General features: G+C 43.6%; 1 protein-coding gene across 4 annotated transcripts in view; it reads left to right on the forward strand.

Moving 5' to 3' along the window:
- Window positions 1-15547, forward strand: part of FAM219A (family with sequence similarity 219 member A) — a 95033-nt gene that overhangs the window by 69224 nt on the left and 10262 nt on the right. For all 4 annotated transcript variants that reach the window (XM_086869459.1, XM_086869458.1, XM_086869455.1 and 1 more), the window contains exons 3-5: window positions 11044-11146; window positions 15060-15140; window positions 15462-15516. In XM_086869459.1, coding sequence (XP_086725585.1) covers window positions 11044-11146; window positions 15060-15140; window positions 15462-15516 — 239 coding nt within the window. The remainder of the gene's footprint in view (window positions 1-11043; window positions 11147-15059; window positions 15141-15461; window positions 15517-15547) is intronic.

Here is a 15547-nt window from a genome sequence, read left to right on the forward strand (position 1 = left end):
AGCTGTTGGAAGCTTCAAAGACGTGTTGAAAGCAGAGAATGTTTTCTGCCCTGCTTTCCCTCTGCTCACAGCTTTTCCTTTTACAGCACTGACTGTGCCAGCATCAGTGGGGTGGAGAGGCTGTCCGGAAAGCTCAGCGTTAACGCTGTTTCTGTCTGGGTCTTGGCCAAAACCAGGCTCCTTCCAGCACAGTGTGAGAGAAGGATTCCAGACTTGAGTCACTGAACATGCGTGTTGTGTGTACACACCACAGCTCCTCCATCCTCCCTGCACTTGCTTGAACTTCTTGCCTCAGGGGACGCAGTGCCTCATTCCCAGTCTCTCCTGCAGACATCCCAATTCTGCGTGAGTTTCTGATGTTGCTTCACAGTGAAGTTGTCTTAAGGACAGATAAATTTGACACCTTTGTTTTCTGTCCCCAGGGTAATTTGAGATACAGTATGACCTATAAGTTCCTGATGCTTCTGTGGAGAGAAATAATGAGGCAAAAAAAAAGACAGCAGTTGGCGTTAACCTGCATGCAATTGATTGGCAATGGAAACCTGTGTTCTTGATTCAAATCAGATTATAAATGGAAAATAAGATTCTTTTACAAGATGCACAGCAAAAAGAAACACACAGCAAGCTTGTATCTTTGCAAAGACTCTCTGAAATCTCAGCATGCCTTGACATTATACCTCCCGTCACATCTTTTGCTTTACAGTGGAGTCTGCAGGGTTTTATTTCTTGCACATTCTGCCTGCTCCATCAGCAACCAGCCAGGATCTTCCCACTGTCATCTCCTCTTCCCTTCACCTCTATCTGTCCACCCAGCAGCACAACCTGACTGAAGAGGAGGCAAGACATTTCTTATAAAGTCCCTAATAAGGCCCTTGACTCTTAAAAAGTCCTTTATATATCTGGACTCTCCTCATTCCCCTTTTTCATCATTAAATTAAACCCACTTTCACTGTGCTTAGCTCTCTGTGTGTACAAAAGTTAAAGCCTGTCATATATCTTATATTATCAAAAGATAATCAGACTGAAATTGTAATTAAAAGGAACTGTGCATCACTGAAACACCCACCATTCTAGCTGCCTGTAGTCCTTACACACAGTCTCTCTTCTGTCTTAGTTTCCTCAGGCAAGAAACTGGGTCTTCTATAAACACTCCTTGGTCCCTTAGCTCTATTTCAATAAAGCCTTGCTTGCTGACACCCTCAGGCCGTTTCTCTCCTCTTTTCTTCTATTCTTACAACTCTCCTGTTCCTTTCATCTTACCACAGCTCCAGTCAGGCAGCCAAATAGATAGCTGTACAACAATAAACCTTTTGTTTGTATGCAGTGGGCAGTTTTAGCTCTCAAATGTGCCACATGAAGCTGAACATGTGCTCCCTGTGGCCCAACACATACCTGACCCAGGCATGAAAGGAGCACAAAAATTATGATAATTCTTGTATTGCTTTTACGTATCTCCTTCCTTTTCTTTTAGAAATGCTTTAGAAAATCCTTAGCTAATTGTCTTTTGATAAGCAAATCCAAGCTGGGATTTTTTTTCCTTCCTTCCTTCAGTGCATACAGCTGGCCATTTGAGAGGGAGGTAAAAATATTGGTCTGCCAGAATTTCTGCCTCAGTGGTTCATTTAGGAGAGAGGGTCAGAATCGGGGACGTGGCAGCTGCAGCATTGCCAGCAGTCTCATTTAGTGCTACGGTGTTGAGAGCAGGCAGCTGGGAGGCAGAATCAGGAGCCTCCCCTGCCAGCTGTTTGGAGGAGATGGGCCCATTTGCCAATCAAAAGGCATGAGTCTTTGCAAGATCGGTAGTGTGTGGCATGAGAGAAGGGGGCTCACATTCAGTCTTGATGACACCTGCCTCCCCTTTGCTTAAACTCTTGTTTAAAGCCCCAGAAAAGCAGTGTTGAACCTTGCTCAGGCCAGCAGTGCTTTAGTACCCATCCTTTGGGGTTGCCTGTGGTCTGGCAGCGAGCAGGACTGGGGTGGCAGTGCCATAACCTCAGCCCTGGAGGGACACACTAACAGCTGGAAGCTTGTGGGAACAAACCTCTTCCGAGCACCACTGCCCCACCAAAAAAGGGTGACAAAAACATGAAATACATCAGCATTAAAATACTGAACTGTGACATAAACTCATGATGTTGGAGATCTGTGTTAAAAAATGTCATCATCTTTCCCAGCACATTACTGCTTTCTTCAGCATGAGTCAGGCTTTTCCCTGAGCCCCTTTGAGCTCTCCTTGCCACTGAAACTGCCACTCCTTTGACTGAGGCTTCAGCTCAGCAGTGCTTGTGTCTGATTTCCAGCTGCAGGGCTCTGCAGTAGGGGTGGCATCTGTCATCCCCCAGTCCTGCTTCCTCTCCTGCAGCTCTTAAAACAGCTACAGCCAGAACTTTGTCTTTCATCTTGTCTTTTAATCCTCTTTCTCTTGATTTCAGCAAGGACATGAGTTTTCTCTGGCCAGTCCTGTTTCCCTCTGCCACTTAGAAGTATGGCTGTGATTTCTCACCAGTCCTTTTCAGAGGTGTAAGAAGGCAGCTGCCAAACCCTTAGCCTGCACCTGTAACATGAGGACATTAAGAATCATGAAACAGTTGATTGCCATCCCCTTTGCCATCCTCTCCTAACTCCAGCAGATACCAGCCCTGCGTAAGAAGGGAGACAGAGGGTGCCTTGCAGGTGGGAAAATATGAAATAATTTCCAATAGTTTGGGATGAATCCCTGAGCCCAGTCCTGATTTCTCTACCAAAGCAGGGGCCAGCATGGAGGAGGAAGGTGGCAGCAACCTGCCCTCTCAGCCAAGGTACCCTACAGAGAGCAGGTTGCAGCATTCACTGAGCCCCATCCATCAGAGCCTAAACCACAGAACAAAGCCAGAGGTTATGAAAGCTATGAGCTTTCTCTAAACTCTCTCTAAAGAAAAAGGGGAAAGGGGTTCCCACTCCTCTCTGAGATGAGCCACCCACCCTAATCAAAATACCAAAATGACAGGCTAGGCCCTTTGAAACTGTGCTTGTGAGGTCTCCAGCTGCCCTATAAAAAGCTAAACCCTGCCTGCCTTGTTATTGTCTGGCAAGACTTCAGGAGAGAGGAGCAGGAGCCTTTGAGCTGCCCCAGGTGTAACAACCAGACCACAATACTGAGCTGTCCCCAAGGGCCACCATACCCCAGTGATCTGGCAGCACCCCAGGTGCTACCCAAACAGCTTTTGCAGGTATTTCTGGAGAAGTAAAGAGAAGTGTCAGGACATGGAAAACACAAGGGCTCTCCAACCCTGCTCCGAGACAATAGAGGCTACTATCCCTCTGAAACAGAATTCCCGCCAACCTAATTAATGAAAGCTTAATCAGCAGATTGGTTAATCATAAACTTATTAAATAACTAATTGAGCTATGAGGCCCTGTGTCAAATTTCCAGACTGTGGCAGCCCCATGGAGGGAGGGATCAGGTCAGTAATCCTGTTAGGGGAGCAGGTTTGCTGTGTGGGACAGCTCTCCAGCTGAGCCAAGTACCCAGGACTGGGGCTCATGAATTGAATAGCAGGAAGAGGCACCCTCAGCTGTACATATCCTGTTCTCCTGCAGAGTTTCATGGTAAACAGGCAATTCATCTAGTAAAACAATGCCTGAAAGTCCCCTTCTGGGGAGCAGAGTAATTAGAGAGTGACATGCCCTCCAAATACTCTGCTTACTATTAATTCTCTTCTTTACCTTTTCCAGGTAAAAAGGAGAAAGGAAAACGATACTGTTAACCAGCCTAGTTGCCTGTCTTCATCTGCTTTCATCTTACTAGACAGAAAATACAGAATTTTATTTGAAATGCATAGGTTCATAGAAACCAAATGCAGCAGATGATAAAGCAGAATGGATCAAATATACAATATTTTACTGCTAAATAAAGACAGAAACATGGCTTGTACTGTCAGCTGCAGTCCAGTCCTGGTAAAATAAAAGGCCAAGAGTCCTTTCCAAGCACAGTGCTGGAGTCAGCAGGCTGTGAGTCCCTTCTAAGCTCATGTGCTGCCTGTCACATTATCACTTAGGACTTTATTTGTTTTGCCTACTGATGGAACTCAACAAGTCATTCCAAGCAAGGCTATCTGCCAGTCAGTGAAAGCTTTCCCAATGACAATGTATTAAAAATACTTTAATTATTAATTATTATTTTGAGTCTGTAGTTTATGTAGGCGACATAACACGTTCTCTCTCCCATTGATCAATTATTAGTGTGAAAGTGTGGACATTTGACTGTCTATGCAGTTCAAGCCTGCTGATGTCAGACTCTATTCCAGTGGTTTTTTATACAAATACACTCCGTATGATGACATCCTGTGTAACCAAATGCTGTGAATATTCAGCTAAGCAAGTCTATGCTACTACTTTCCTAAATAGGTGTCACATTTAGTACATGCACCAGTAACCTTAATGCTTCCTCACAGAACATCAGAATTCATAATAAATGTGATGTAGGCACTAATATTACCTCTGTGTGTCTGTGGATTGTGCCTATAGCATAAATAATGTTTTAAATTAATTGAGCTATTTGAATGAAGGGAGCTAAACTGCTCTAAAAAGACTCCCTTTTTTGTTCTTTTTTACTCCTTTTTTTTTTTTTTTTTTGTCTGTCACGTCATTTAGCAAGGTCAAGCAAATGGCTTTGGCTTAAACCTATGTTCAGTTGAGTAAAAATAATAAGGGGGCATTTGTAGAAGTTCTCCCCTGGTGAAGTAAATGAATCCTCTTTGTCTCTTTAAAATACATTAAAAGAGAGCATAACTTTATTTTGCGGATTAGGTCTTGTAGAGATCAGTCTAAACAGAACAAAGTCTAAACAGTTTCTAAACAGAAACTTTTTAGCTGTGCTTGTCAGGATGAAAATGTTTTCCCAGATATCTTTGTTCTTCTGGCTGGCAGGAAAAATATTCTTTGAAAAGTAAATGAAAATACCAAATAAGTTCCTTTCTGAAGGTAAATGTGAAAAATGGAAAAAAAATTACATTTAAATATCACTAGTGCTGTTCATGTATTCCAGTTTTGACAGTGATAAATGAAATCCTTACATGCAATATTTTGCAGCCATTAAGAATAAAAATCTCAATCCTTTAAAATTAAGTAAAAAAGCACATGCTGAATGAGAACAAAATAAATGCCCTTGTGAGGTAGGAGCTGTGACAATAGATGCCTTTGAAATCAGTACAGAAAGGTGTTGAAAGATGAAGAGAGATTAATTGCTGCCTGCTGCTATGCACTCACAACCTGTCTGCATAAAATGGCTGCAGACAGCTGGAGCAGGGGGCTGGGAGCAGGAAACCTGCCTGGTTCTGTGCTTCCCTGCTGCCACAGATCCTCTTTATGTCTTTAAGGTAAACCAGTTATATAGTTTCTACCAGTAGTAAAACACAACTTACTATTTTACAAAGATGATTCACTATTGTACTGTGCCATGAAGAGGTAATGCTCTGTGTGTCCAAAATAGTGTTTGATTAGTTTTTGGGTTTTTTTACTTAAGTGTACAGCCATGAGGTTTTCATTGCAGGAAATTACCTGCTCTCTTCTGGGGCTAAGCCAAATAGAGGGTAGAAGCAGAGAAACCATTCCTTCCCATAATCACATGAGGGTCAGAATGTGGGGCTGGGATAACATGGCTAGGGAACGAGGACATGCTGTTTGGAACATAAAACCACTTTTGGAGGTGCATGGTTTAAACAGATGATAGCTTTGAAGCTATCATCTGGGACTGGAGCACTCCTTTACACATTCTCCTTTGTGCTAAGGAATAGTGTGATGTTTTGGTGTGTGTTTTCTGAAGGGAAGTGCAAAATAGCATCACCCAGGCTCTCAGAAACCTCTCAGTAACTTGCACAGGCAGCATTCTAGCTGAGCATTAGCTCAGAATGAACCCTGCACTGCTGTGCATGCAATGTGCTGGCTGCTGCTGATAGTAGCTCCTTCACAAGAAGGGCTGCATCCTTGAACAGTAGACACAAGCATTTACTTTGTAGTCCCTAGGTCATTTACCAGCTCTTGTTCAGGCCTTCTTGGGAGCTGGAGGGAACTTAAAAGCACTCCCAGCCCATTAGTGTTTGTGACAGTTCTCAAAGGCACGGGGCAGCAGCCAGATCAACAGAATTTATGGAGATGCTGCTATTTGATCTTTAAAACCTGGTCCAAGAGGAACCTTGGATTCATATATCTGTTCTTTCTAGCCAGTCCACACAGACTGGCTGGAGTTAGAAACTAGAAAATTGTTCACTATTTTCCCCAAGTTTGTCTGGTCAGAAAAATAACATGCTTCAGCTAATAATGCATCTCACCCAGGCTGGTAGTTAGCAGACATAGTTGTCTGACCCTTGCTAGCTGAACAGTCTTTTCAGAAAACTGTGAAACAATCCTTATTCAGACAGCCTGTCCTGAATAATCAGTGCTGATGCCTGGCCTGCATCAGCTTGAAACCATATTCCCTGGATTCACAGCAGGGGACTGGCCACAGATTCGTCCTTTTTGTTTCTGCTACACCTGTTCAGTAAAAATCACTTTTCTTTTGCCTTTTTTTTTTTTTTATGCAGGTAGACACACTGCACTAATGCCACCCCCATAGTCACACTCCAGGGAGCATTGAGATCATCATGGTCCTATCACACAACTTCCTTACACCTTCCTTTTCATGCAGCCTGCAGACAAAGCTCAAATTTTTGTACCTATACTGAAATCCTCTCCAAGCAGTGACACAATCCTCACTGACAAATACTCTCTGTCAGAGGTGAAAGGTAAAGAAGATTTCAGTGTTACCTAGATTCATGCTAATCTCCTCTAGCTAAGCAATGCAAGTGAACTGAAATCAAGACTTGGGCTTGAAGAAGCTGTAGAGAGCATTTCATTCTTTCTCCTTTCATTTGCTCATGAATCTGTTCATCATTCAGCAGAATTTGAGCAGACGTATTAATTTCATTTAGTGTGTCATTTAAATTCTCAGCTTACTTGAGAAATTAGAATTCATCAGGTAGTCACAGTCCTCAGCCTCAGAAACTATTTAGCTGACTGTGGGGGACAAAGAGGGAAATACATCCCAAAATCTCATCTCATCAGCCTTGAAAATGAAAAAATACAACTCTGTCATACTGGATTCATTTCTCTTTGTCTTGCCACTGCAGCAAATCCCATGGGTCCACACTGCACTGTCCCCATAGCAGGAAGCTCCATCTTCTCCTCATCAGGCAGGTTCACAAGCAGTTGAGTTACTGTGGTCCAAGCAGTGGCTCTCAGCAGAGACAGGAGCAATCAGCATCTGCTTGTTCCACCCCGCAGTGCAAAGGAGGCAAATCAGCCTCATCTGCCATAAAATAGTGTTTGTGGCAGTCAGTCTGCCTCCGCTGAGGGGGCTGCAGGTAGGCAAGCACAGTGACAGTGTGACAATGGCATCCTCTCCACCCACCACTGTCTGATCATAGCCAGACTCGCCCACTATCATGGGACAAGTGGAAAATGTGGATTTGGGGTGTCTGATTCTCCAAATAGCTTTTCAGCGTGATGTTCACCAGATTCCTGCATTGTCTGCTTTGCCTCATGTCACAAAAGGAGCAGTTCTGCAGGAGACTCAAGCATATGACTAATTTTGGCATTTCTGATTTGGGGAAGATAGTAGGCAAAACTAAGGCCACCCCTACATAGCAACATGCACCAAACAAACTGTTAGCCTTTCACTTATTAAAAAAAAAAAAAGGAAAATGTTATTAAAACTCGTTATGATACTGTTCAAATGCTGAAACCTGAGAAATAATTTTAAGGATTCATCCAAGTCTGATTTTTAGTTTAGACACACTCATGTTAAGTCCATTCTGCTTCTCATGGTCCATTACTATTTTCTCTCATCATAAAGCAGCTAGACAGACCCTGCCAGCTGAACAGGTAACCATTTTAGATTGCACTAAATCATGTCAAGCAGTGCTTGAAATCATTCATTAGGGCTATAGGTATTCCCATGATAAGGGGAGAATTCAGCCTCTCTTGACTCACTCTAAAGTGAGTCTGTGGGGTGTCTGTCACTTGACAGTTATCTGTCCTTCCACCCTCTAACACATCCTGGATCAGGCAGGTAAGTGAATACTGGGACAGGGACAGTCTGCTGAGTATCTGGCATGCTGGGGCAGCTTCCTATTAATTTTGCAGGCAACTATAATAGGTGACCATTGCCAGGCAGGACACAAGGCTGGCCCACTATAGTGGTGCTGATTGTGCCTGCAGAATGCATTTCCTTTGCCACTTTATACTTAGGTATTATTCTTGCCTTAATGGATGCTCCATGGTCTGCTTGGCTGTTGTCTTGTCACCAGCAGAGCTTATTTTGAGGCAGCACTTGGAACAGATGCTGAATTGCTCAGATGGAGTCAGCAAGCAGCATAGGCTAGTGTGGGCCAGCCTTGTGTCCTGCCTGGCAATGGTCACCTATTATAGTGACTTTTGTCAGAGTGTCTTAAAGATGAAGTGACAAGGTGAACAATAAAGGAAGGGCAAGATATGATGTGGTTGGCAGATCTAGGGAAAAGGCTGTTCCTCATGCTGTTCAGAGCAGTATAGTGGTGTCAAAAGGATGCTGGACCCCCTCCTCACATACACACACAGACTCACATGCTGCTTCATGTATTCTTCTGAAACAGCGTACAGGATTAGCTGAAGTGGAACTGGTGCAGCCAAATTCCCCTGTAAGTCAGACTGACAGCACAGCTGTCTGTATTCCCCAAGTTGTCCACTGACACAGAAAACCGCTGCTTTGCTTCATTCAAGCACGGAGACAGGTAGATTTTCTGTAGTGGGGTGACCCAGGCTGGACAGCAGGAGCCAATCAAAGCTTCTTATCACTCAGCTGGACAGAGGAATGAGAATACAGAAACAACATGAGCTTTCCACAGGGTCACAGCCTCTTTCAGGCACCTACCTGCTGTGTTGTGGGGTTATCCATGGACTGCAGATCTCTGGCATGCGTGGATCTCTGCTACTTTATGGACCTCCATGGGCTGCAGTGGTACCTCACCAGGGGCTGCAGGGGAATCTGTTCTGGTACATGGAGCAGCTCCTTCTCCTGCTTCTATACTGACCTGGATGTCTGCAAGGCTGTTTCTGACACACCCTCACTCCTCTGTCAGGTTGTAGTTGTGCAGGATTTTTCTCATTTTCCTAACTGTGTTATCCCATAGTCTCTACCAGCATTGCTAATGGGCCCAACCACGATCAGCAGCAGGTCTGTCTTGGAGCCAGCTGGCATTGCCTTTGTTAGACACAGGGAAACATCTAGAAGCTTCTCACAAAAACTTACTCACAAACCAAATACATCACCCAACACAGTGATCCTGCTAATGATCAGACAGGATCTTCAGACTCCTAATTCAACATATTTTGTAATGTCAAAGGCACACACAAACTGCTTCATGCTCTCCCAACCTTCTCTGCTCTTTTCTGCCTCTTGAAGGAAGCTTCAGTCTGGAAAATTAGTGAAAAGCCAGAAGGAACCTGGGTGTGGTTAAGGCTTCCCCTGTCTGTTTCAGCCCTGCTGGTGCTGGTGCTGATTGCCCACAAGTCATCACAGCTGCACTCACAGTGTATTCAGCCACCTGTAACCATTTCATTAGTACCCTAAAGCATTGGCAGCTTGTCTCAGTGCTGTGTATTTGTGCTCAGTGCTGGAGCTTCTAATAGAAATGAGTGGAAACTGGGTTGTATTTAGTGTTATAAGTATTTGCCTCCATAGTCTTGCTTTATCTCTCTCTGAATAGCAAAATTTATGTGGCCTGCAAAATAGCAGCTTTTTATTCTGGAGACAGAGGTAACCAATGCATTTGCAAATGCCATACTGAGAAATTACTCTGATTTAAGGTTTTGATTTTGATCCTGAATCAGTCTCTTAGTTGTTCAAGCCAGAGTGAGTTATTAATTCAGTCCTTTTCCTGCCAAGTTCCATGAGAATTTATTCACCTCTGCTGTTAGCAGGAGCAGGCTAGGTATGGTTTGTAGTTGTATGCATTCTTGTCTCCATGTTCCTCATCATCGCAATTTCTAGGCATCTCTGCTACTTATTTCTCCTACTTATTTCTCCCTCAAGAAAGGGCGCCTTGGACATGTTCTGTTCTGATTTGTGAGGAAGGGAAAGTGTTGCCCCACCTTGAACTTGCACATCACAGAAGCATGATGCTTTTCCACAACAAGTGGGAAAAGCTGTTTTTTTCTCCAAGGGGAAATAAAATCTGCAAAAGAAAAAAGAAAAACCAAAAAAAACCCAACCAAACAACAACAACAAAAATAACCAACCCAACAACAGAATTCACACATTGTAGAAGAGGCAGAAGCAAATTCACTATTCAGGTTCTTTGGCAAGCAGTCTGGTACACCTTTTATGCAGGCATGCCACAAAAGTAGTTTCCAGCATTTTCTCACACTCTGTAGAATTATTTTTTTTTAACTGGTCTTATTTCTGCCTTACTGGCCCCATGCTCAGCTTTTCCATACAAGCCTTGCCTGGCACTGCATGATGAGACTGGGGCAGTTAGCTTAACTTTTGTGACTAGCTGATAACACAACTGATCTTCCACAAGAAACAAGGAAGGGCTTTGAATCAGAAAATTTAATATCAATTTATATACATCCCTGGGTTCCCATACCTGCTGGAGGCAGAGCCATATTTGTACAGCTCAGTATTGGGGCCCATGCAGCAACTAGCTGCAGACAGGGACAATGTCTTTGTCTATTGTCTACCTCAGCTGGGTTTCATCCAGAAGTTCCAAGACCTTATGGATCTTGGAGACAAAGATTTCAGTGTGTTGCTGTCAACAGGCTGCTGTGAATGAAGCTAGATCAGTTTTAGTCCCTGGTGACCTTGGAGAAAGTGGGACACAGCTCATCTGGCCTTCGCAGCATCCCTCCATAAGAGGTGGTGAGCTCATGTCCTTTGCTGTTAATTCTGCTGTGCCTTTTGCCACTATCATATCTGGGTTTCTTCTTATGGTGGCCAGCTAGGCTGTTGCTCTAATTCTGCTTTTCCCATTCCTATCTCCTATGCAGAGAAGCAGAGGGAGCTGGCTCGGAAGGGCTCCCTGAAGAATGGCAACATGGGAAGCCCAGTTAATCAGCAGCCCAAGAAGAACAACGTGATGGCACGAACAAGGTAAAGGACTGGAGAAGTACTGGCAGCTGTGCTCTGAGCTGCAGTCCCTAATGGTCCTGGGGTGGTCAGGGACAGTGTTCATTGTATTTGCCCTCTGCCAGCCAAACTGCAAGAGCAGTGATGGCTCTTCCTGGAGGTGGTGGGCCCAAATGCTCTGTGCTGTGTTGCATCCCAGCCCCTGGGAAGAAGCAGGGACAGCTGAGCCCAGGATCAGTGGTAGCGCAGCCTGCAGAAGGCAGAGGCAGCCCAGCCAGGTTAAAATCAGAGTGTTTATAGAGCCATCTCGCAGGTTCTGAGTGGTCTCAGGTAACACCTAATCCTGCCAGCATGGGAGGAACTGTGCTGCTTCATGAAACACAGACTGGTTTAGAGCTTAGTTCTGCCTTGTTTGCTTTTGTCAGCGTAAGTTCCACTGTTCCTTTTTGATGATGACCCGTTCTGCTACTGACAGATTTAATGAAGGCTTGTAAATAATCCCATCTCTGTATGCCTTTCTATATACCTCCTCCACCCTTGGAACAGCACAGTCACACTTTGCTGGAGATGCTTTGGAAGAGCTGTGTAAAAGAGTATTAGGCAGTGCTACAACCTGCTGTAAACATAGACATTCTGAGCTGAATATTTTCCTTTAGAGTATTTTTATTTTTTTCCACACAGCACACCAATGTGTTACTTACCTATGTTCAGAAGGAAAGAAACCCCGTGAGCCCACAGGATTGCATGCTTTACATGCTGCTGGAAAGGTGGCAAGTTTTAGTGGAGGACCTCACTTGAAATGGTGGAGGAATTTGCAGAATGCTGGATGTTTGCTGATGAATGGGGAAGTTGCCTGGATAACCATATATTAGGTAGAATAGGAGCTGCAGGTCAGAGCCTCTCTATGTAACAGTGCATCTGAGAGATGAGATTTCTTGTTCATACTAGTTCCCCAGACCCAAAATACTAGTCATAAATCCTGACAGGACCATGTCAACTTTCAGTTGTAAGCCCCTGAAATACATGTGGAATATGCAACATTGCTTCTTCTCTGTGTTCAGGTGTTGAGGCCATATAAAAGAGCCAGACCCTTCATGTCAGCAAGAAATTCAGGAACTGTGCTCAGCTGGGTTTTCTATGCCCACTGTTTGTCATTATCTTTCAAGTACATTCTGGAAAAACTTCTTTTCTTCTGGCAATAGGCTGCAAGCTAGCATCCTGAGAGGAATGGTAGCAGATTTGCTGCTTGAGGGGTTTAGAAACAGTGAAATTAGCGGAGGAAGATAATAAGGGAGAGAAGATGGGATAAATAGAGGTATTTACCTGTAACATGAGTGCATTTTCCATGGAGAGATTGTTGTTTCCAAGCTGCTGATGGAAAGAGCAGAGCAGTGACACCTATTGACAAAAGATTTCAAACAGCCAGCTCAGTTTTATTTCACTTAAGGACATCTGAGCACCTCTGAATGGTTTGGTCTGTCTTGCCACAGACTGGGCAACATCAGCAAGGCAGAAATGCCCCAAGCTTGTTCAAGCAGCTTCTCACAGGGTAACAGTTGGGATGGATATACATATATATATATATATATACATATATATATAGATACATATATAATGGGATATATTCCAGGAGGATACACTGAAAAACTTCCAGATTATGATTTAAATCTGAACTGTTGGCTTCCTCCGGTCTCTGCAGGCGAATAAGCTAAAGCCATTTTTCCATTTTCCCCTTTTTGACAGTTCTGCTCTTCTCATCAAATACGTTTTCCTTTGTGCTTTGCCTCTCCTAGTCTCTACTCCACCTCCTCCTTCCCCAAGGCCTCTGTTATTCTGTATTATCCCTGTGGATTTCTGACATCCAGCCTCTAGTACAAGGTTGCCTTCCCCATTCAGTCCTCTTCTGGGACAAGGGTGCAGCCAGCCTTACAGGTGAGAGTAATTGGATCCATAACACTCTCAGTCTCCTTAAAAGCAAATTAAATGTGAATGAGGTAGGGGTGATGCTGCATTCTTTCTATGAGCACAGACAGAGCCCACAACACCATCCACACCACTTGAACACAACTGGATGCTACAGTCCACTCAGGGTAACCTAAACTTGGGCCTTGTGGTCCAACTTGTGTTGCTTCAAGTGAGCAAAAACACAAAGAAGCTTAAACCGGGACAGCTGTGGAAAAAGCAGCTACCACAGCTACCCAACTTTATTCCAAGGACAGTGGGAAGTGAAAATAAGGACAGTCAGGATGTGAGGGAAGGACTTAAATCAGTGGCAGAGACACTATAACAATTTTTGTTTGTTGCAGTTAAATTGAAGTTTTTTTATTACTGAGGAAAAAGACATTTCTCAAGAAGAAAATGTAGTGGGAGTTTTTTTCCTCAAGTAAATATTACCACAGTGTTCTCCTCCTAGATCCTAGAAAGTGCTTTTTTCACTGATGATTTAATAACAACTATCAGTGAGTATATATGGAGCAGGGACTGTAAAACTGGAGAGTGAAAACAGGAGTCAGTACTTCTGATATCTGTATGGGCAAACTTGTGCTGCCAAATCTCAGCTTCAGTTCCAGACATCTTTACTTCTTCCCTTCCTGCCTACATACCTCAGGAGCAGAAGGACTGTCCCCCTTCTGTGAGAAGGGCTACTGAATTTTGCAGGTGGATCCCATTTTCTCCAGTCCCCTGGTGCAGCAGTTTGGAAAGTCTCCATCAGGTTTTAAATTAATTTATTTAATTTATGTTTCAATTAACACAGTAAGAAAGTATAACTTATTGTGAACCTATATATCTGCTTTGTTATAGGATTTGATATATCTTACTCTCCCTGATCTTGCCCTCTGACAGTGTTTGCCAGGACTTTTAAAATTGTTAGTGGCTTGCTGCAATTTTCTGCACAAAAAGAGAAAAACATTTCAGGAAGTTAGAGAATAGTTGGAGCATGGATGAGATGGATTATCATCTTTAGATTTATATGTCTTAAACTCTTAGTGAAGCATCATTGTGTGTTGTTAAAGACTACTTGGGAGAAAACCTGTTAACTCATTGAAAGAGAAGATTTTTGTTGCTCTTACGGTTCTTACCTGGTGAACAAAGAATCTTACTTCATTTTCTGGGTTTAGTTAATCTTATTTTAAATGTGAACCAAACTATTTTTGCCATTTTTTGGATGCAAGAACTCTGTTGTGAACAAGATACCATTGTATTAACACATTTTCCTTATCCTAGAAGTTCTGAAGCCTCACTCCATTTCACAAACTCTCACAGGCAGTTAAAGGTGCAGAGTCATCCTCAGCCTTTGTAACATTTCTGATTAACTGGAAGTCATCACTAAAAAAATGGAATTTTAAAAGTGTTGGTCTGACTGGTTTCTTATGCTGGGCACACCATAAGAAGATTTCTAATATTACTGAATTTAGGACTGAGACCTCAGAAGTGTTGTGTTTCCAGGGGCCTGGGTAAAGAATCAGAAAGAGACACCACATAATATCCCTGATGTCCAATAGCAGAACGCTGGGATCACTGGGCCTCTGGCTTCCCCTAGCCTCCTTCTCCTATGTACTTCCTGCTGGTGTCAGGTACGCTTGCCAGGAAAAAACAGGCAACACAAAAATGAGCAATCTGATATGACAAGCAGTGCTAGCCAAACAGGTTCACCAGAATGAAGTACAGAGTGTCCTGATATTTTTTTTCTTTCATCTTCCAGGAAGGCATGTGTTCCCAAAGCATGCCCAGTGTTAATCCCTGTGAAACTTCTGTAGGCTACCCAGAGATGGAGCTTGCTCCCTCTGAATTGCACTCATTTAAACATCTTCACCAATAAATGGGGGCTTGCAAAGAAGTGAAATGGGGAAAGCTGACTATCATATAGTTTTACCCTAGGCAGTGTGTGGTGCTGAGCTTTACTGTGTGGTTAATGGACAACATTTAATTATTTCAGGCTCGTCGTTCCAAATAAGGGCTACTCGTCGCTAGACCAGAGTCCAGATGAAAAACCCCTGGTAGCCCTGGATACAGACAGGTATGCAAAAGGTTAAAAAGGTGAAATACATGACAGTTTAAGTGAGTTTTCATGCCAGAGGGCAGCACTCACACTCTGCCCTCCACTGTTCCCTCTGACCTATGCACTTCGTGTGAGAACAAGTGAGAAGAGCTTTGAGAAAAGAGGACTGTGATGGAAAGATCTGAGGGTCACAGATGAAAGCTGCTCTACAGGCTCCCTTGATGTAACTTCTCCGTGCCTCAAGAACAGTTTCATGGCACAAGAAGGATAGGGCTAAGTGGGGAATACAGGTCTCATCTAACCAATTTCTTCTTTGCTGTATCTTGTACTTCCCTGCAGTGATGATGACTTTGATATGTCCAGATATTCCTCCTCGGGATACTCATCAGCTGAGGTGAGTTATACTCTCTCCTGCCATCCTTGCC

This window comes from Cyanistes caeruleus, chromosome Z (genome assembly GCF_971803275.1).
Source record: "Cyanistes caeruleus chromosome Z, bCyaCae1.hap1.1, whole genome shotgun sequence".
NCBI lineage: Eukaryota > Metazoa > Chordata > Aves > Passeriformes > Paridae > Cyanistes > Cyanistes caeruleus.